Below are 22,019 nucleotides of genomic sequence, written 5' to 3'. Positions count from 1 at the left end.
TGTCCCTAGTGCTAAACATGCTATCCTCATGCTAAGGATCCTTAAGCTAAGGATGCTGTTTCCAGTGACAAGGGTCCTGTCCCTAGTGCTAAACATGCTATCCTCATGCTAAGGATCCTTAAGCTAAGGATGCTGTTTCCAGTGACAAGGGTCCTGTCCCTAGTGCTAAACATGCTATCCTCATGCTAAGGATCCTTAAGCTAAGGATGCTGTTTCCAGTGACAAGGGTCCTGTCCCTAGTGCTAAACATGCTATCCTCATGCTAAGGATCCTTAAGCTAAGGATGCTGTTTCCAGTGACAAGGGTCCTGTCCCTAGTGCTAAACATGCTATCCTCATGCTAAGGATCCTTAAGCTAAGGATGCTGTTTCCAGTGACAAGGGTCCTGTCCCTAGTGCTAAACATGCTATCCTCATGCTAAGGATCCTTAAGCTAAGGATGCTGTTTCCAGTGACAAGGGTCCTGTCCCTAGTGCTAAACATGCTATCCTCATGCTAAGGATCCTTAATGCTGTCCCTAGTGACATGGGTGCTGTCCCTAGTGCTGAGTATGATAATAATACTGATACACAAGCAAACAGGTCCTAGACGATCATACAAGTTATAGTGTAATATGTAATTTTGACATGAATTGTACAGCCCCGAAAACTTAACCAAGTAGTTATAGGCAGAGGTAATTATGTTAAAGAAAAAGACACACACACAAGGTAGTTCTGGCTTGCAGACTTTAATTTGATCAATGTGCCAATTTACCAACTACCCTCTGAGATATGTAATATCCTAGTAGCAATTACCCTTGTGCACATTTACATACAATGTCAATGACATGTGATTTTCAATCAAACACAATACTGAGTAAATCAATGTAAAAGAGATTGTGAAACTCGCGATATGACACAAAACATTTCTGTTTCAGGAAGCTTTAATGATCTAAGAGATGTACAGAAGGCATACATGAAGGTATATCTATCTTTCTCCTCTTTTGGCAAAACTGCTCTTTCCAGTCAAGACAGCAACAAATAAATGTATCCAGTGCAGCTAATGCCAGTTTTGATAAGACTGTATTTGAACACATGTGTACACACACGAATTTTGCACCATGCTTCTTAATATACAGATTTGCTAAATTGACTTTATTTGACACAAGGTTATGCAAATAATTGGCCTTAAATGAGAGAAGATTAGGTCTGTCCTTGCATAGATAAACACCCACTGTTAAATCACCTCACTTCTAAATATGTTGTTAAAATAAAAACACTAAGACCAAATGAATACCGTATGGAATAATTTAATGGTCATTGTGATATTTACCCTATTCCTTACTTTTCAGAATTATCAGAGTTGGGCAGTTGGAGATGTGACCTGTGTGGCAGAGACTGTCATTCTTGCATAGGACTGTTTAGCCATAGGACTTTTTAGCCAGAGCCGATGCTGTAGGGCTGAATAATGATGTGAATTAGGATTTTACCATGGTCAATACTGACCTGCGGAGGCCATAGAGGGCTAACAACAGTTCTAATTTGTCTGCTTTGATATTGTCCAAGTAACTACTAGCACACTAATGGAAGGCTCCTAAAAGTGCCTCAGGTATGCAGGCAATATCAATTTTCACACATGCCCCAATCTTAACCACCAGCAAACAAATCTATAGCTAGTGTCCAAAGCTGTTAGCCTGAAGTGGGTGCCATCCTATTTCTACGGGGGGCTCCTACACTCGCTACCCTTTTTTTAGGGTAGCAAAGTAGGATACCACGGTAGAAATAGGATGGCACCCAGGCTACAAAGCTGTTGGAAGACAAGAGTTCCACGACCTCAAATCTCCATGAACAATTCTATTCATGCAAATGACTTACACATTTGCATACTATATGCTTGGTCATAAACACCTTTATCTACCTTACATGTTGCAATATTGACAGTCCTATAATTTTCAAATTTGATGAATTATGGTTATTGCATTAATCATGCAAATTAGGAATTTATTTGCATAATTGGTATCTGTTGATGCTCCACTTTCCATAAACTACATATGTTACAGGTATTTGAGTCTGATAATGGAAAACACTGCAAATATAGATTTTCCTCATTAGCTATGCAAATCAAGTCACAATTAGTATAATTTGCACTTCATTATGTATATCTCTGTCTAGGCTACCTGCATACTAAGTATCATATAGACAGGCCTATAATTTTCCAATTAGATGAGATATGGTGTTTTCCATTTATTATGCAAATTAGGAATCTATTTGCATAATTGGTACCTGCTGATGATCCACTTTCCATAAACTACATGTTACATGTATTTGAGTCTGATAATGGAAAACACTGCAAATCTAGATTTTCCTTGATAGCTATGCAAATTAAGCTCAATTAGCATAATTTGTACTTCATTCTGTATATCTCTATCTAAGCTACTTAGATACTAAATATCATGGAAATCCGTTGTTCCTTTGTTCAGTTATTCTCCTTAGAAGATGTTCACGATAACGCCCCTGCAGTTCCAGAACAAGCTGCTAGGGGGCCCAAACCCACACCACGTCTTCATTACACCACAAGGTATCTGCCACCAAAAAATCAAGACCATAGCACATCCAGGTCAAGAGATACAAAAATTGAATTTCTGCTGCAGTACCAAGGTCACATACCAGGGGGCCCAAAATCGACCTTGAATTTAGGCTTCACAACACCTGCCCACATACCAAATATCATTGTAATCCATCAAGCGGTTCTTGAGTTATGCTGACTACAGTAGTCCGGAAACACAAACAAACACACAGACACACCCAAAACTATATCTCCATTTTTCATGGAGATAATTAGCAATTTCAGTGCATACACACACAGTCATTAATATAGCTCTGGACACCACACTTAGCTTACAGTGCACAAAACACATGACATTGTACACAGCTTACAAGCAATGCGACAACACAAGGCACTCACTGGCTCTATGTACCCATCTACACTATCCTCCACTTTAGCATACTGAACTGCAGCAATACCATGTTTGCGATCTGTGACCACGTAATATAAAAAGCTGTCACAATGGAATCAAAAGCTCCATCTATGTGTGATATATCAATACAAAAAAACAGCAATTTCCATGTTCAAACATGCTGCTTTACATGCATGAATGGCTTAAGGACTGAGTTTCTGTTTTTTCCAAGAGTTACATGTAACAATATACCGATAAAACCTTTATAGACAATCACCGGAACAACAATTCCTTTCGAGTTTTTTGCAAAACCTCAGTTTATCAACAGTACTAGGACTACCACCTGCATAGCTTTATGTGAGCTGCTTTTTACTTTGACACACACACATTTACATGAAGACCTAAAAACTCTAGCCTACAATGCAAGCTTTGGATGTACATTGTATATCAACACATATTGTTTCTATATGCCAACTTTAACATGTAACTTTCGATAGCAAATATATACTTCTTACTTTTAACTGTATTGACTTCCTATATGTATATCATGTGTAAACCAAGAAGGACCTGGCTTTTCATATAGTGTTGTTTTTACATGATTCTACCAGTGCATAGGTAATGATAATACGGTATTCCTTACACTATGTATATATTAGCCCTTTGTCTATGAGTTGCAAATATCACTACATGGTGAAGCACTACTTGTAACCTTCTCCCTGTTGCCTTATCTTGTTAACAGTACAATTCTGGTGCCTCATGGCTACCCCAGCAGGGGGAGGTTAAGGGTAAGTTTGTCAGATGAGGTTATACCTGTTTGGTAAGATGGTTGGTATCAAAGATCTTATTTTATGAAGCCTACCTACCAGCGTTCTTTAACACAGCTTGGTTTGGTAATGGCCGGATGTCTATAGTGCTGTGATTAAAAGTAATTATTTGTGCATGTGGTGCAGAGAGATGATCTTTGGAGTATGAATGTGCTCTGGTATGTTTACCTAGTAGATTGCCATGGTTAATTTTTCAGCAATTGACACAAAATTCATTCCTTTGACAACTTTCCATGAATCCTTTTTCTTCCAGCACAACACAAACTGACAAAGGATGTGGCATTTTGCATATACTAGTCACACAGTCATTGTTTATGGCAGTCGACTAAATTACTGTAAATGCATTTACTTTTGCAGTTATTTAGTTTCACGGCAGGGAGAAAATTGAAAGTTTGCAGAGGATTTAAGTTTACGGTTGACACCAAAAAGACAAAATAAGCATTTTCGCACTGGTTTTAAGTTAATGGTCAAAACCGCAAGTATTAAACCTTCTCAAACTTAAATGCATTTACAGTACTAATCTCTAAGTTTTCTGCATAGAGTTTCCCACAAGCATTAAGCATATTATGTACAGTTTAAGAAACAAAGCATAGTTTTTGTCAGCTCCTATAAAAATGCTGGGTGCAGCAGTCCCAACCTGTTAGTGCTTACTAAGGCAAGTCTACAACTATAGACATTCTGCTTTATCCTTTATTCCTGTGACTTCACAAGCCTTGAAAATATCTTATTCTAACCTTATAGGCTGCTTCTTGAAGAATATGGAGGTGGAAGGGTGGATTTACTATGGAATGAAAGTTGTGGTTAAAGAGGTAGAATTTTTAAAAAAAAAATTTAAAAAAAAAATGTTCCCATCACAAAGAAAGAAGTGCAGAGTACTTTATTCTACAAATGCAGCATAAACATAATCAAGCAACACACAATCATAAAACAAACAATAAAACAAGCAGCAGTATAAAAATAAAGCTTGGAGGGAATCCTTTTTGAAAATAATCATTAACAAAATAAATTTCTCTCAAAATGTTAATTCAGTTGGTAAGGATGCTGCTTTTAAGTGGTGCTGTCCCTAGTGCTGAACATGCTATTCTCATACTAAAGATGCTATTTGCAGTGACAAGGGTGCTGAACATGCTATCCTCTTACTAGGGTCTCTAGTGCTCAACATGCTATCCTCATGCTAAGGATGCTGTCTCTAGTGACAAGAGTGCTGTCCATAGTGCTGAACATGCTATCCTCTTGGTAAGGATGCTATCCCTAGTGCCAAGGGGTGCTGTCCTTAGTGCTGAACATGCTATCCTCTTACTAGGGTCTCTAGTGCTCAACATGCTATCCTCATGCTAAAGATGCTATCTCTAGTGACAAGAGTGCTGCTCTAGAGTTGAACATGCTATCTTTTTGTTAGGGATGCTGTCAGAAAATTTATTGTTGAACATACAAAAATTGGGAAACAAATTATGTGAGAATCTTTGGAGTTTTCAAAGTATAGTATGTCAAAGTATGGTATGTTTATGTTTATCATGAAGACACACAAATAAAGAAAGGAAACAAATTATGTAGGAATTTTTGGAGTTTTTGTTTATCTATACCCATGTATCTTGACAGATCCCCAATGCTAGACTGATGATTTTGCATTAAATTTTGCACATGTGCATTTCAACACAGTGCTACTTTGTGTGGACTTGTGTCTGGTTTTCCCTCACACCATCTGTACTGCTGGTTTCTCCAGTTTGGGTTTCTGGCTGAACTCCCACCAGTTCTGTACGCAGCCCTTGTCGTACTTGTCAGTGTAGACACAGAAGCCGCAGCAGCGGACCTTGTAGGTCTTGTGGCGGATGGCGACGCGCTCTTCGCGACCGGTCATGTTCCACGAGATGTTGATGAGCTGGGAGACGAGGATTCCCGACATGGCTGTCAGCACCATCAGGGTGTAATAGCAGCAGGTGAAGACCAGGGCAGAACTGTGGAGAGCAGAAAAAACATCCATCATTATTGGATCATTCTGTTGGAATAAGATATCTGATTGGTTAACAGAAATGTATTGACCAATGAGATGAAGATTCCCGACATGAAAAGTAGAGTAGAAATTGAAATTAAAGAAATCCCTCATTATTGGATACTTTTGTTGAGAACAGTCATCTGATTGGTCTACAGAAATGTAGTGACCAATCATGATGAGGATACCTGACATGGAAGTCAGCACCATCAGGGTGGAATAGAAGGTTAGGGTGTTTGGCCCAGAACAAAGAGGTCCTGGTTAGAATCCTCTGACATGTGACGATTGTTGTGCCCTTGGGAAAGGTCCCTACAAGACTTTCCTCACTCCACCCAGGTGTTATAACTTAAATGGGTACCTGACTTTGGTTAGGGAGGACTAAAGGTGGTGGAAGTAGAGGGAAGGGCTATGTCTTACGATACTGGCCCTAGACACAGTGGATACCAACCTATTGCCCATAAGGCCTAAAAAAGGATGTGGGACTACCTTTACCTTCTCCTGCCTTTTTACTACAGACAGCTTACCTGGATGAGTTGTATGCCTGAGGACAGTAAGGGATCCACCTCTTGCTGTACCAGCCAGGACAGGTGCTGTTGAGGGAAAGCCACACTCCGTAGCCGGCTGACGACATGAACAGGACAAGCGTCAGGAGGAAGCTCCTGTGGTTGTTCTTCCCCACACAGTGGTCAATCCTGAAGGAAGACAGGACAGTTGTGATGTACTTGAATATATACATAATATAGGTTAGTTCATCTGTATCCACTTGACTGTTTGTATGTATAGATGGAGTAGATCTTACGAAAGTCGCTGTACTTTTGTTGTGTCAATAAAGATTTCCATAAAGAAACAGAAACATCATAGGACAGAAAACAAACAGTAAAACAAATTCCAGCAGCAGTATAACAACAAAACGTTGAAAGTATCCTTTATGAAAATAATCATCAATAAAAGAACATAGCTCTCAAAATGTCCGGAGGGCTGTTTTCATTCTAAATGAATAATGCTGTCAGGAATGCATTAAATGCTGTCCCTAGTGCTGAACATGCTATCCTCATGCTAAGGATGCTGTGTCTAGTGACAAAGGTACTATCCCTAGTGATGCTGTTTTTACTGACAAGGGTGCTGTCCCTAGTGCTGGCATGCTATTCTCATGCTACTAAGGATACTGTCTCTAGTGACAATTGTAAGTGTGGCAAAACCTCTTAAATTGTAAGTTTCTAGTGGTTTTGCTTATGTAACCGTCTTTACACAGATGTACTTCACTAATTAACTGCAGAACTCGCGTTAACTTCTAAGGACAGGATGTAATTCATCATGTGTGTGAGATGACGGTCATAACGACGTTTTAATGAGGTTCTCACTAGGGGTTAGATCCAGAGTCTAGACATAGCAGATAAGAGAAGGAATAAAGTGAACCGTAGCTGAGTTCTCAGGGATTCGACTCTCTGGACAGACAGAAGACAGAGGTCTGAGAGCGAGCTGCCGGTGTGTGTGACGACAATGCCCTGTGTCCCGTGTGCGTTCCTTTAGTCCTGTAGGCAGTTCCTCTGCAGCATTCCCAAAGAACCGGGCCATAACATCGACCCTTCTTACATTTGGCGACGAGGATGGGATGCTGCATAACCACCATCTAGAGGGACGCTACAGGACGAAGACACACCGGGATCAGGGGCCGTGCCGGGAGACGCGCACGGGAGGGAGAACCATCTGATCTGGAGCGGACCGTGGCTGGAGGAACCGGGACCTCGACTCGGCACCGACGGGAGATCGGCATCAGGCATGGACCAGAGTGGGGTAGCCAACAGAGCTGAGAGTCAGGAGAACCGAGACCGGACAGCAGGCCGTGACCTTGACTCGTCATGAGGCGACAGAACGAACGACAGGCTGTGGGCAGGACCAGAGGAGCTGGGCAGAGAAATGTGAGTGTGCCCAATGTTTGGACAAGGAGAGAAATTGCCATGCACAATCTGCCTGACCGCTTGTGAGAGTTTTATTTTGTTTTGGATCGGTAGTGATGGATGGTAAATCTGTTTGGAGGATAACCTTGAGTTTAGATTTAGGTAGGGTGAGGTTTCCCTGTGTTGCGGTAGTTTTGGAAGTTCTGCACAAATTTCCAAACTGAGAAGTTGTTTTGTACCTGAGGAAGTTGTTAGATTCGTTGTTTTGGACGAATTTCTTGTTACACGAAAGTGTGGTGTAGACGAGACGGTAGAGGGGAGAGAAACAGAGAAAGAGTTGTTCTTTTAGAGATAGGGTGCTGCACTTGGAGACGGAGACGTTCATGTTTTTTCGGAAAGTTGTGCCCAGTTCTAGTTAGGCTTGTTAGGTTTCGGTTGTTAGGAGTATCATGAGAATGTCCAAGTTAGGTGTTAGGGTGGGCGATGTAATCTCCGGGGAAACCCAGACTTTCGGGGGTTTGGCTTCGGTCATTCAGGGGGTTACGTCGCCTGGGATAGCTTAGATATTCTGTCATGTTGTAATCGTTTTTTGTGTAAACTTCTTCTGTAGGTTAGCTGTAGTATTGTTATTCCTTTTTGAGCTGTGATGTTTTTGTGTCTGGAGATAATTCGACAGTCTTTGGCAGATATAAATATTCGTAAGAACTAGTTAATGTGCAGGATGTCACACTTCTTTGTAAAACAGTCTCACAGTTAGAAACCAGATTTAAAGTTTTGAAGTCTTTTGTTCAGCTCAATCGCATTGTTTATGTTGGTCAACAGAGATTTGATAGGGCTATAGGACGGTCAGGTTGTGTTGATGTATGTGCTCTGTTCTTGCTCCATGGCTTATCCCTGCATTGGTCACACTGGGCACAAGAGTGTTGGCGGCTAGGTATCCATGGTACCCGTTAACCATGTCCGAGAGAGACGGGCCAACCCGGTCACATCCCAAATGGGACACCTGAAACAGCGGAGTGTGTCGCCGAGGAAACTTCCCCGGGAAGGCGGTGAGCAGGGCTGTGCCAGCAGGAGGATTCGGGGAGGACGTCTGTGACCGTGCGACAAAGGGAAGGAGGGAGGACACCACGATACGGGATCAAAGGGAGCAGTGAGCTGAGCCGAGGGATGTGCTGAGGACAGCAGCGGAGGGTGGAGGACACCGAGACTATAGTATAGACATTTCAGGCAGACATTTGTAAATCTGTGGACTGTCCTGAACATGTTTTCTTATTAAACTGTGTCACTAGTAATGTTAAAACATCGTCCCAACTGCCGTGCATTGTGCTGATGATTGTTTTTTGTTTTTGGGTAGAGTTCCATATGTGTTTTTTAATGAACTTGTTATTCTATAATGTTAAAAAGGAATGTTGTTACCTCGCCGGGACGGCTCGATTTCAAATTAGGGGTAGATGTGAGAGTTGTCGAAGTCATTTATTTTCAGTATGCCAGGAGTTAAGGCTTTAGTTTGATGGTCTTTGATGTATACAACTTTTCTGCTCTCGCCGAGGACGGCTCGCTGTTAACTTAGGGGTGAGTGTAAGTGTGGCAAAACCTCTTAAATTGTAAGTTTCTAGTGGTTTTGCTTATGTAACCGTCTTTACACAGATGTACTTCACTAATTAACTGCAGAACTCGCGTTAACTTCTAAGGACAGGATGTAATTCATCATGTGTGTGAGATGACGGTCATAACGACGTTTTAATGAGGTTCTCACTAGGGGTTAGATCTAGAGTCTAGACATAGCAGATAAGAGAAGGAATAAAGTGAACCGTAGCTGAGTTCTCAGGGATTCGACTCTCTGGACAGACAGAAGACAGAGGTCTGAGAGCTAGCTGCCGGTGTGTGACGACAATGCCCTGTGTCCCGTGTGCGTTCCTTTAGTCCTGTAGGCAGTTCCTCTGCAGCATTCCCAAAGAACCGGGCCATAACATCGACCCTTCTTACACAATGGTGCTGTCCCTAGTGCTGAACATGCTATTCTCATGGTAAGGATGCTGTCTCTAGTGCCAAGGGTGCTGAACATGCTATTCTTACACCTATTTTTGAACTAGAAATCACTAAAAATTATTGATGACTGCTTATGATTTTCCCTTGTGGGTAGGCTAAAGTTAGTAATAATGCAAATGGGATGCATCTGAGTGTCCCTTACTCACCATATACAGTGGTGGTCAAGCCTTAAGACACAACGCTTACAGATCATGCAATGTCCAGCTCGAGGCGGCCTTGGCATCTTACACAGATGACACCAGAGTAGCCGGTCCACAACTTTCTTGTCTTCTACATCAATCACCGCGTCCTGACCCGGATCCTTTGCGTCCCTGTTGTTGTTGTTTCCGTTCCTCTGGAGTGGCCTGTTGGTGTGCTGCATAGTGCTGTCATCCTGATAGGGGGCGTCGGTGGACGGTGTTGTAGATGCGTGGCCTACTTTACTCCCATTCTGCACGGGAGTTTTCGAGTCGGCGTGATTTCGGTCTGCCGAACTCCTGAACTGGATGCTGTTCCCCTGCAAGCTTTCTTCGTGCAGATTTTTCACCCCGTTCTTCGAGAAGGCGTGGCCGTGTATACAGTCCGTTCCGCTGGCTTTTTCGCTGATGAAGCCGGGGTTCTGTTTGGCGGAAGTCAACGCGGCGAGCATGGCGACCATTAGGACGGTGAGGAGACATGTTTCCGTGGACGTCACGATACCGAGGGGGATCACCAGACGGTAGTACAGCGAGTAAAGGTAGCCGACGGACACCAGGCCCCAGCTTAGGAAGAAAGGCCCGCTTTGGCGTATTTTGATGAATCGAAAGTAGTACCTGTGAGACAACATTGGTACAATCCGTTGAAGATGGAAGATTGAATAATGTACAAAAGCTTTGTTTGGTAAAACCTAAAAGATACAATAGGTAAAATACAACCAGGAAATTAAAAAAAAATTGACAGAAATATTGTCAAAGTTTAACTTCGACAGCAAGGTTGTTTGAAAAGCATGCCAAGCAAACAGGCCATGTTTTCTCACTATCCATTTTTCAAAAGCCTGGCTACCTACAAAATGTATTCCTTAGTATACTCAGTCTGTAAATTTTTACATTTTTGCACTGTACCCTATGCACAGTGAACTTAAAACCACTGCAAAAAGGCTTGTTGTCTACTGCCCAGCTTCCCCCTTGTTTCAACCACAAACTAAACAAGAGCTTTTAAAAAAAGCTGGCGTTTCGGCTACGTTTATAAGTGTGAATTGTCTTTTCCCTTTACTCGAAGTAAAATCTGCCAGAGGAAGTCACTCAAGGGCTGTTCAGTCTATAAGAAAAATTGTCATTTTGGGAAATGAGTACTGTTTTAATAGAGAAAGGCAGATTGGGGAAAGCAATTTTGAAGTTACGTCACTTAACTTAAGTGCTTTTGAAAAAGCTGGTCTTGGCCTACAACTTGTGCTTATTTGTAAAATGTATAATAGGCTCATTATAAAAGCTATCAATGTAATTATGTACATGGCACGCAATAAAACATAAAATTTGAAAAAGCACCATTGAATCATCAGCACTATGGTAATTAAGTGAAATAGAAGTTCATAACAGCTAAGGTTCTATCTAAAATGACTACCAAATGTCAAACAAATCAACAGCTACCGTATTTATTCTAATAAAGTGCGCACCCCCGATTTGGGCTTCACCGCAACCCCAATCACGCCAGCTGAGATACTTCACAGAAAAACCTTAATAAAGTGCGCACCCCCCATCTGCCGCTGTCGCTCGGCGCGTCTCCAAGATGTGACCACGCCCCGGTATTCGGCACGCTATGAAGTCCTGGTGTCTTTCTTAATCGTTCCATTTTCAAGGAATTTTCGGGAAAACATTACCATTATTTGGGGTCAACACTAAACCCTCTACTCCGCTCAAATTTTGAGTAAAACGTTTTGAAGTTTAAACGTCACGCTGCTGAGAACCTCGCGCCAGGATATCTGACAAACTCCCTTGATATTGAAGGACCAGACGACGATCCGCTTGATTTCTACCGGGCTAGTCAAAGACAAACGTGTAAAACGCATTTTGAGATAAAAATAAAAGTTCGTCTCTCGGCATTTATGCCGCAAAATACAGCGTTGCATTGACGAAATCATTTCATTTTCGATCACCCGCCGCCATATTGTTCAAATCCTGCTGCCTCAAGATGCATTTCGCGTGTTACGTAATCATCATCACATGATTGCATTACGCGTCTCTGATTGGTTATTGCTGCAGCTGAAGGCGGGAATATTGCAGACGAAGTGCATCATGGGGCAGCAGAATCGCGGTCTAAGTTTTTTCTTTGTCTGAAATGTTACACATGAAAACGCAATAAAAACGCGGTTTTATCGACTACATAGCAACATTATGGTGAAGAAAATGTAAAACCAAAAGATGTTTTCGGGAAAGCATACATTTATTTGCCGATTGATGGTGGCTTTTGCGTAATTTTAGCGATCAATGAACCCGGAAGTGTGCCGAAAGCGGCGTGGGTTTTCGCGTTTTATCCGTCAAAACAAAAACAAAACTCCCGCTGAAGCGAACTCCCATATGAAAATTCCCATAGTTTTGTGCCGAGGGGCGCCACTTTCCACGTCCGTGTTGTCTGAATGAAGTCGATACTGAACAATGGAGCATTTGCTACTGTAACAAAGAATCGCTGTTTTGCAAACAACATCAAGAGCCTCTGTTTACATCGGGGATAGAAGTTTAGTGGCGAGTGTTTTGCAAGAATCATCTTACCGCGCATAGGAGCCGCTGCACGGTATTTTCCATTACAATGAACAGAAAAATTCGAATGCCGGGTTTGGAATCTATGAAGTCCTGTTCATAAGACAAAGGCCTTGTATATATTAAATGAATATTTAAAAATAACAAATATAAAATATTTCTTTATCTATTAATGAAAAAAATGATATTCATAAATATGATATTGATAGATTAATATAATATCAATATATATTTTTGATATTCAATATCTAAAAAGAAAAAAAAATCCATGCACGGAGACGAACCCGGATCTTCTAGGTCCGAAGTGCTTGCCGTTGCCAGATCGGCCAAGCTGCGGTACGTAACTCTCTACTCTGGACGTAATGCTATAACCTCACTATATGGTATCATTTATGCCGATTTTTGCTCGTTTTCTTGACGAAATCATTTTTTTTCTTCTGCAATCTTGTGGAATAGATGTAATATGGTCATTTTTCAGGATATCAAAGTCCGAAACCACAATGCAATGATATTTCCGAACAGTTGTAGCATTTACATGCGGTCGCCGTCCTGTGTCACATGCAAATCTGGCGTGCCTGCCTTTTCCTGCTCTCTTGCCATATAAGGCAACGGCTATACAAGGATTTGAGAACGTATTGCCATATAAGGTCTTATTGTGTGCGACACAGTGTTGAACCAAGCTTTAAGCTTGAAGGTAAAAGCCAGGACATTGCGTTTCGGTGCGAAGGCACCGAAACGCAAAAACAACAGGGAACACTTAATTTTCTCCCTACCATGACAATTAAATCACTGCAAACTTAAAGGCATTTCCTGTTGCATACAGCTAGCTATGACCCCCTGATGACAGAATAGACCCTTCCTACCTAATGAGGAGGATGGGGAGGAGGACCAGTACCACTGCTGTCAGCAGGGGGTGGATAGCAGCAATGTTGAGGGACAGTGGCACCAGGAGCAGAGGTGGGATGACCTGGGGGTTGATCTGTTTGGCCCCCCTGCCGTTACACCAGGGGATGCGTAAGCGGTCCTCCAGGGTCATGTATAGCGCCTCGTAGTTACTGGTTGGTACTTTCTGTCTTTTGAACACCCTGTGAAAATATAGAGTTTTCCTCATGTCATATACTGTACAGCGTATAGCATCAAATGAACAAACAATATACTCACAGAAAACATTGGTCAGTGGTTAATGAAGGTTAGATGTCCAGTTAGACAATTTCTAAAAGCAATTCAATCTCTTCAACTGGATAAGATTTGGATATAATTTCCTGATATTTTGAGTGACATCCATCAACCTTCTTCAGCGTCACTAGAATGAACATTATAGTGATGCTGAAAAAGATCTTGTTTGATCTTGTCCGATCTTTATTCAAAGTAGTAGAGATTGAATTGTTTTTAAACATTGGTCAAACAGCTTCGCAGCACATGTATGCATATGGGCTTCACGTCAACTTAATACAATTTTGATTGGATATAATCATAAACGTTACTGAAGGAAAAAGCTGTCCACAGATCACACTAACTAAACATTTCGAAAGAAAAATAAAAGTTTATTTCACGCAAATCATCATGCATTGTTAGAATTACTTATCAAGGTCTATACAAAGAGTATCCCCTTCGTCCTTCCAACTCTTTCAGTCATGAACATGCAGAGGCCCTTCCACTGCTGAAAGAAAACAAACAAACAGATAAAACAAAGGTGAAAAAGACAAGATTATTGTTGTTATCATCCACCTGGAGGCCCGTTTGATGTGGGAGTGGTTGTGTAGCTTTGTCCCCTCCTTGTAGTTCCTGTAAAACTCCTCGTAGTTCCAGGCTGACACCACGCGATGTTTGCGATTCCTGGAAAAACAATCGTTCTGAAAATCAATCTATCCGTTCTGTACAGGTTATAACTGTACCAAAGGCTGTACCCCAGAACCATACTATATAGCTACCCCGTGAATACATGTAGTTTCAGGTTAGCAAGTCACTGAATAAAAAGATTCTTTGAACACAACCAAGTGTTTACTTCAACAGACATCTGTAACCAGAAACACCTATAGCTGCAGTGCAAAGTGAACGAGTCAGAACTGACATGAGGAAGGCCGTGTGAATAATACACTTGGTTGTGTACAGAGCCCTTTAGTCATATTTAGCGAGTAGATCTAGTAGATGGCATCATGGACTAATTTCTAGGTCGTCAGAGATGGCACTTATTTTCAAAAAGAATGTTATGTGCTTGTCCAAAGAACTAAAGTTTAAGTTTAGTAATTGAAGTATTGCGCCATGATGGCATTACTACTAGTAGTAGTTAGACATACTACTATTAGTAAATTGCCATCATGGTTGTCCATACTCCATGATTATGTAAACGAAACCTTAAATTAGACCTGTCTAAGAATTACTTTGATGATGAATATCTGAAAAAGAAACAAAAGAGATGAGTGTTATAATTACAGTATCATGGTGAACATAAACTGTTAGGTGTAAATGACATGAGGTGATATCAGTACAGCAAACCCAACATGACTAATGTTAAAATTGGCGATCACTGATCAGCACATTACCCCTATAACTCTTCATGTTGGTTTTCTATCCAAAAACAGCAAATGAACATTATTTGAGGATCTAGAGAAAGAAGAAAAGCAAGACCTTGAAGTTAAAAAGATCCTTACCAAACCCTCACAGGAGTAGGATTTTTTTGCGAGTGGAGGGTGAATTGGGACTATCTTTCCTGAATGTTCTGCAAACGGATCTACTGACAATAACTGGCACGGCTATTTGTCACTCAAATGACATCAGGCCCTCATTTCATAGACAAAATAGATGTGTTCTAACTGTTCTCCTATCCTTGATACAAAAGCCTCATGAATTTTTGAAGACATATTGGCATAAAGAGCATTGATTGGAAACAGGCTTGGCAAAATGTCAATAAGGGAGGGCTTTGATTCAATCACACTGTGATACAAGAGTGGATTCAAAAACAAAAACTTTTATTGCTTGGAGGCATGTCGATATCTTTTAGATTTGTAAGTCTTTTGAAAGACTTTAAATGCAGGGGGTTGAGATCATCAGAAAAGGACTTACTAAAGAACATTTTTGGGAATGGTCTTGTAAAGTATGTACACAACACTTTAGACAGAAATGTTCCTCAAAAAAAGTTTTCCATTCTTCAACAGTTACTGTTAATGTTGCGGTAAGATAAAGAGTACATTTCTTCTAAACAAAATTGTAATAAACTGAAATAATTTTATTTCTAACAATTTTTATTCTCTGGCTGTTCTTATGACTTTTTGACCTCTAGATAACATCAAAGGTCACATACAAAGAGAGAGAGAAAGAAAGAAAAGACAGATAAAGTTGGAGACACATGTAAATGTTGGAGACACAATAAAGTGACAGGGGACATGTTTTACTTGGCATAAACATTAAAAGAATCCACTTCCAGGTCTTAAAACTAAACTTAGGATAGAAGTACTGATCTGTACTTGATTTGAATGACTGTCGATTCATCCAAAAGGAATTTTATTTCAAACAAGTTGCGGACTGAACTGTACAATGTACCTGTCTGCAGCACTGTCCGACGCCAAGGCCTCACAGCCACAGATGGACATCTCATGATATGCAGGTATACAATGATAGCTATGTGAACTGATGCAGCAAAAAACATTATACTTTTCAAGTGTTTTTAGTACTATTCACCCAAAAGGAATTTTACCGCAAACAATGCATATGTGGACTGTTCTGTACCTGTCTGCAGCACTGTCCAGGGCCTCACAGTCACAGAAGGACATGAGCAGGTGACTGCGCTCCCCCTGGGTGTTGATGTACTCACAGCAGCACAGCCCCTCCATCTCCCCCTCCTCCTCACTACTCCGCTGGGACTCACCCATCTTCTCCGCTTCAGCTGCACAGGACATGTCACACTGTCAGTGACCTTGCAACTATGTGATTAATTGTGACAACAAAGACACAGGTTTCTGCCTGTATATGTACCATAGTTCTCTCTCATGACATACAGTACAATGTACAATGTACAGTACATAACAGTATGTGAAATGGTATGTAGCAAAGGTAAAGGTAAATTGAGGTGAACCATATTGCTTTTTCAAGTAGCTACATGAAGGTGTATTTAGTACATGCTGCTTAGATTCGTTATAGCTTGTTTTAGCCAAGTACCCTGGGTCTCCCCTACTCTTCTTGATAAGTGTGTCGGGTTCTTTTACGCCTGAAGCTTCTTCATACACAGGGCTGCTGGCTTTATGCCACCATCCAAAGTGACAAATGCAATCCCTAAGCTATATCTAAATATAAGAGAATGCAACTATATACAACATGTAGGAACAATCATTTAAAAAAAATTCAAATTCAGACTGTACATGACAAGTAGAAATATGGCCAAGCACACATTGTTATACAATATACATTATAACATACACATTGTAACATACATAAGAGGACAATGAAATTAGAGGCAGGATCAGATTTAGTATATACCATTCCCTCCAGTCTGTCCCTGTCCTACATCTGTCTGTGATAACTCTTTGTTAATCCACACACATGCTCCCGCATGTCAAACTGGTGTAAATGTCCTCTCCACTTCTCATTCAGATTACTCATTACTAGTAGTCCACCGACTGATTACATTAAAATTCCCTCTTGTCATTTGATACATTTTATCTAGGGCAAAATGCAAAATGAGACGCTTATATATCATGATCATTGGAACCATGCTAAAAATGGAACCGTCAAGGGCTACCAAAAATAGTTTAGGCCAAAGACATTCTCTTTTCTTTCACTTTTACGTGATGTAATAGTATAGGAAAAGAAATGTTGTGTTTTCGGTTCCCCGACCAACCCAAGCAAAAACCTGCCGACCTTAACCGGTTTTTGGTGGACCACTAGCAGAGCACTGGATAAAAAAACAATGTTTTTACACTTCGCGTGACTACTAGTACTAGTACTGTTTTATTTGTTGTCTTTATGATAGACATATTTGTTAGTTTTGCAGGAAATTCCCATTATCAAGTCAAGAGTAACACAAATCCAATTTAGGACAAAGCAAGGTTGCCAACGTGCCGCAGTCCAGTGAAATACCGCAGCTTAATGGCAGAAATCAGAATGACAACATATTCGAAATATCAGAGGTTTGCGTGAGAATGTGCCAGCGCTGTTTCTTCAATATTTGTGAAGTTTGTGACAGGTTTGTCATCAATCATTATTGATTGTGTAGTACAGATTACTTGGCTTGTGAAATTTCTATCCTATAGGATTTAGCTACACTGCATATCAATCAATATCACTCAAATGATCAATAACTATTTTTACTTACATGAGTATGAGCTTTCTTTTGAAAAATCAGTATAAATTTCATTCCATTTTCTTCAAAATTACATGTACAGATTTCCTCCACTTTTGGAATCAACCACCACAATCATTTTAGCTCTGCCAAAAGAACATTAACCATTAACAGTTTTGAACAAAAAAATGTTAGGCATTTAATTTCTGATGCTTGATAAATCAACAGTAAACAGAATAGATAATCATAAATCATATCTAGTCCTTTTCTATTTTTAGAATCTAGTGGCTAGTACATGGCTCAAGATCAAGAGGTCACGGGTTTGATTCCTGGCTGGAGTTATGTCCTTGGGAAAGGCACTTTACACTACTTCCTCACTCCAGCTAGGTTTAAAGATAGTAGTAGTGTCTAGTAGTAGTATCCATTATTAGATTATACTGCTGCGGGGTTCCCTGACATGACGCAGGGGTGGGCAGCAGTCGGCCAGTCTTCACACAGCGCTTCCAAGCGGCTCTGTCCAGAGATGTGTACTAGTACTTGATTTCGGTTGGGCTAGGTAAAAAGCGGTGGAAGGAATGCTCAGGGTTGGGGTCTGCCTTCCAATATTGAGCCCTAGACACAGTGAAGAACAACCCACTTAAAGACTATGGGACTACCTTTAAAAGTGTTTATCTTTTTTCATCATTGTAGATATATCTTGTAAGTTGTAGATGCATGATGAATACACTTACATTTCATGCATATATAATGTTATAATTTTAGACACTGACAAAAGACAGCAGGTGCTGTCTGAAACCTTGGACTACTTCCACATTCTATCCAGCTAGCTGCTTGAGTAACTGTTATTTCATTCAGTATCATCGTATCTTACTACCTGAAGGTCTAACCTTCATTACATGTATACATATATACTAGTATTTGACAGTAAATGTGATCATTATCCTATACTATAGTGGTAGTAGAACTATAGTGGTAGTAGTTACTGGCATGACCTGGGGAGGTTGGAGAGACAGAAAGGATAGCCATCAAACCCCACTGGGACTGATTTTTGGCACCAACTGGCGCCACGTGTCAGCTGCAGAATCCATTAATACGATAAATATTTCATTCCGTTGGGCTCTGTAGATATGATATCGGCAAATATTGCAGGGTAAACTTACAACTGAAACTTAGACTTCGTATTCAGTATATCAAAGCATTACAATACTGGAGCATTGGAACGTTAAATACTGTGCACAGTAACAAGAGCAATAATCATGATTTATGTTTCACATTCCTAAGGGTCTACTAGTACTAGTAGTTAATGACAGAATTGTACCAATTTGTAGGCCAAACTGCATACTAGTACTTAAGGTGTTGAGGGCCTACTTGTAGTGTTGCACAGTTGTACCTAAACAACAAACCTTACTTGGACTTGTAAAAACGTTAATGTCAAACTTCAAGCCCCCCCAAAAATAAACATCTGGAAACAAGACTTCCAAAAAAATATCTTTCACTTAGTCTTATGATAATATCCTTTCTCCTTCCCCCATTCTTAGATCAAGACATTTGTGCTGGAAAAAGACGGAAACATAATAGGAGGGCCCCGATTATGTATTTGCGAGTCAGTAATAAGTGAACTCACCAGCAAGAATGAAACATGATCACTCCAATCTACATGACATTATGAGCCATAAACCACCAGTAACCTTACACTGTGCATGTCCTTGGACAGCTGAACCAAAGTCAGTGTCCATTTACATATGAGCATTAGTCTAGTGTTAGCAGGACTCAAATCAGTAGCATGTGATCTGTGGTGTGCTCCCTGTTAGTGTTAATGGGCTGGCCATGTGGAAACGTGGGCAATTCAGGTCAAACCTTAACCTTCTCCCTGCTGCCTAACCCCGTAACCAATAGAGAATTGGTAGCCAAACAGCTACTTCAGTGTGCTAAGGTTAAGCTTAAGTTTACATAAAGTCATAAGTGAGTTTAGCAGTGCTATATTGTAGTATACATACATGTAAATAGAAATGTATGAAATGGTTTGCAAAATTTTTCATTTTTAGTGGAACATTTACATTTAATATATCAGATACTAACATTGTAAGATAGCATATAACGTTAAACCTTGGCTATAATCAAAAAAATATAACGTTATCATGATCTCACATACATGTAATAATTCTGACATAAATCTACATATTATCAATATCCTATGAGGGTTATCTCCATAGTCCTACTTATGTGGTTGTCAAATATAAGTATCACCCTCTATAATATAGCGTGCAGTTTTCAAGGGGGCAATATATAAAATCACACTTCTGAGCACACATCATATTCATAATTTTTCAGAATATCAAAATCTTGTACTTTGGGCCAAATTTAAAAATCTAGTATAAAAATGTTCTCTTCTGAATTGAAAAATTTCCGGACGCTGCATGACAAAGAAAACAACAAACCACGATTACTATATTAATTTTCATACTTATTGATAATTATTCAAGTAGAATAAAATCCATGTAGTCTGAAGCAGGTTGGGTGGGGAGGGGGCTACTATAACGGGACTGGGACAACATCGGATTATCTCCTACTTTACCACTTACCATGTCATCTTTGCATAGCTCGTTGATGTCTTAAGAAGCTAGGGTTCTTCGGAAGTCCCCTGCGTCTCAATATCTTGGCGACTGTGGCAATTTTAAGACATTTTACCGCCTTTTTCCGCGAGGTTCACGTTGCCTTGGCTATGGTGAAAATTTCCCAGAATGCACCGGCAGGTCTTCCCCCAACCTGACGGTGACGTCATAGATAAACATGTCCCCTTTCTTGGGACACTTCGGATTCACTTCGGGGCACTTAAAGAAATGCTTAAAATATTAATCACAAAAGATATTACGCTTGTGTCTTAATTTCCATGACATTTCCACAACTCAGTTCCCTCAGACTAATGATACTAATATGAATATCCATACGCAAAATCATGCTTCATAAAAGTAGAGTCTGAGATGAGAGTCTAGATCTGCTCTTTTCTGTAAGGCGTAAGGCAGATAATTTTGATTTCCCGTAATTCGTAGCGAGGCGACCAAATTTTGGGTAGATTTGTCTTCCTTGTTTTTAGCGTGATCCATGTTGACCGTGAGTACAGTAATGAAGAGTGATTCGTGGTGTAGGTAAGTCAAAAGCCGGTTTCCACCGGATCCAGTGAAGCAGGTGCAAGGTTCCTGGTCATGGGAAAGGTTGACGATATAATATTTCTTGGAATACATACAGAGATAATTAATGCGTTGAAGGATAACATTTCCTCTTGGAAACTATGCGGGCAAACGAAACTGCAACTGTGTGACCAAACTCCCATGGAAATTATTCTCCTAATAGCCAGCGTAGTTAGTCTGGTAGAGACGACCAAAGTCGTGCATTCGAGTCTTTCTTCTCAAAAGAAAATATCTGCCAGCAAGAGACTTTTAGAACATCTATCGTACTGTTTATAATTAGGGACAAAATGTTCAGTTTCAGTTTCATTGTACCATAGTATTTATACCACGTTAACGTTATCTCCTAAAGTAAAAGTTTAGCTATTTGTATGCTGAACACTTTTTATCTGTGTAACTTGACTAATTGAACAGAAATTAAGAAGAAACGTATTCCGTGTGCTGAAATTAGTGTAATGTTAGCAACACGAATGCTGTAAATGAACCAGTGGTATCCACTGTTGGAAACTCTGTTGTAATCGGAGATGGAAGATGTAACGTTACCTCTATTATTTTGAGGGATAGTACAGGATTGTTTTCGGACACCTTCCCTTTTTATGTAATAGTACTACCGGTAGTACCTTGTTGAAGTTTAGCAATGCTGTGGTTGCAATTCACCCCACACGTAATAATGTTTATATTGTGTCGTATAGAAAAATCTAAAACAGTTGAAACTTTATATAATCAAATCAACATGGCGTTGGTATCAGATAAACAAAACAAAGGTTTTACCGTGTGATGTGGTGTGCTACACACGAAAGTGACGAACGATGTGATCCCGTCTGTGGAAAACCCTGCCACAGGAGTCGCACACGTACGTAGGCCTGCTGGAGTCATGTGTCGTCAGCTCATGGCGTTTCAGGTTGTCTCTTCTAGAAAACAAGGCTCCACATATACCACACCGGTGCGCTGGTGGCCCGTCCGCATGTACTGTATTCCTGTGACGACTTTGAGAGATAGATTTGGTGAAAACTTTTCCACAAATGTCGCAGGTAAAAGTCATCGTGCCCCTCTTAGGATATTCAGAAAGAAACGCCCCTTTACAACACACACACGTTAGAATGTACTGTATTCCTGTGACGACTTCGCGCTTAGGAATTGACGAAAACTTTTCC

General features: G+C 40.5%; 1 protein-coding gene across 4 annotated transcripts; it reads right to left on the bottom strand.

The window, feature by feature from the left end:
- Nucleotides 1-4,619: 4,619 nt before the first annotated feature.
- LOC136441192 (palmitoyltransferase ZDHHC23-like) lies at nt 4,620-21,768 on the bottom strand. 4 transcript variants are annotated; one of them, XR_010756865.1, is made up of 7 exons: nt 20,263-20,445; nt 16,132-16,288; nt 13,269-13,490; nt 9,841-10,485; nt 6,272-6,439; nt 5,016-5,712; nt 4,620-4,944 (listed from the first exon to the last, which is right to left on the bottom strand). XR_010756865.1 is itself a non-coding variant. In XM_066437328.1 (6 exons), exons 2-6 carry the CDS (start codon nt 16,272-16,274, stop codon nt 5,451-5,453), a joined length of 1,440 nt encoding a protein of 479 aa, XP_066293425.1. In that variant the 5' UTR covers nt 16,275-16,288; nt 21,637-21,768; the 3' UTR covers nt 4,620-5,450. The 4 variants fall into 4 exon arrangements, 3 of the variants coding, with proteins under 3 accessions (XP_066293425.1, XP_066293424.1, XP_066293426.1); XM_066437328.1 differs by lacking the exon at nt 20,263-20,445 and adding an exon at nt 21,637-21,768 and having other exon boundaries at nt 4,620-5,712; XM_066437327.1 differs by having other exon boundaries at nt 4,620-5,712.
- Nucleotides 21,769-22,019: the final 251 nt, after the last annotated feature.

The sequence above is a fragment of the Branchiostoma lanceolatum genome, chromosome 9 (genome assembly GCF_035083965.1).
Source record: "Branchiostoma lanceolatum isolate klBraLanc5 chromosome 9, klBraLanc5.hap2, whole genome shotgun sequence".
Lineage (NCBI taxonomy): Eukaryota > Metazoa > Chordata > Leptocardii > Amphioxiformes > Branchiostomatidae > Branchiostoma > Branchiostoma lanceolatum.
This window is presented reverse-complemented; position numbering and strand designations above follow the sequence as displayed.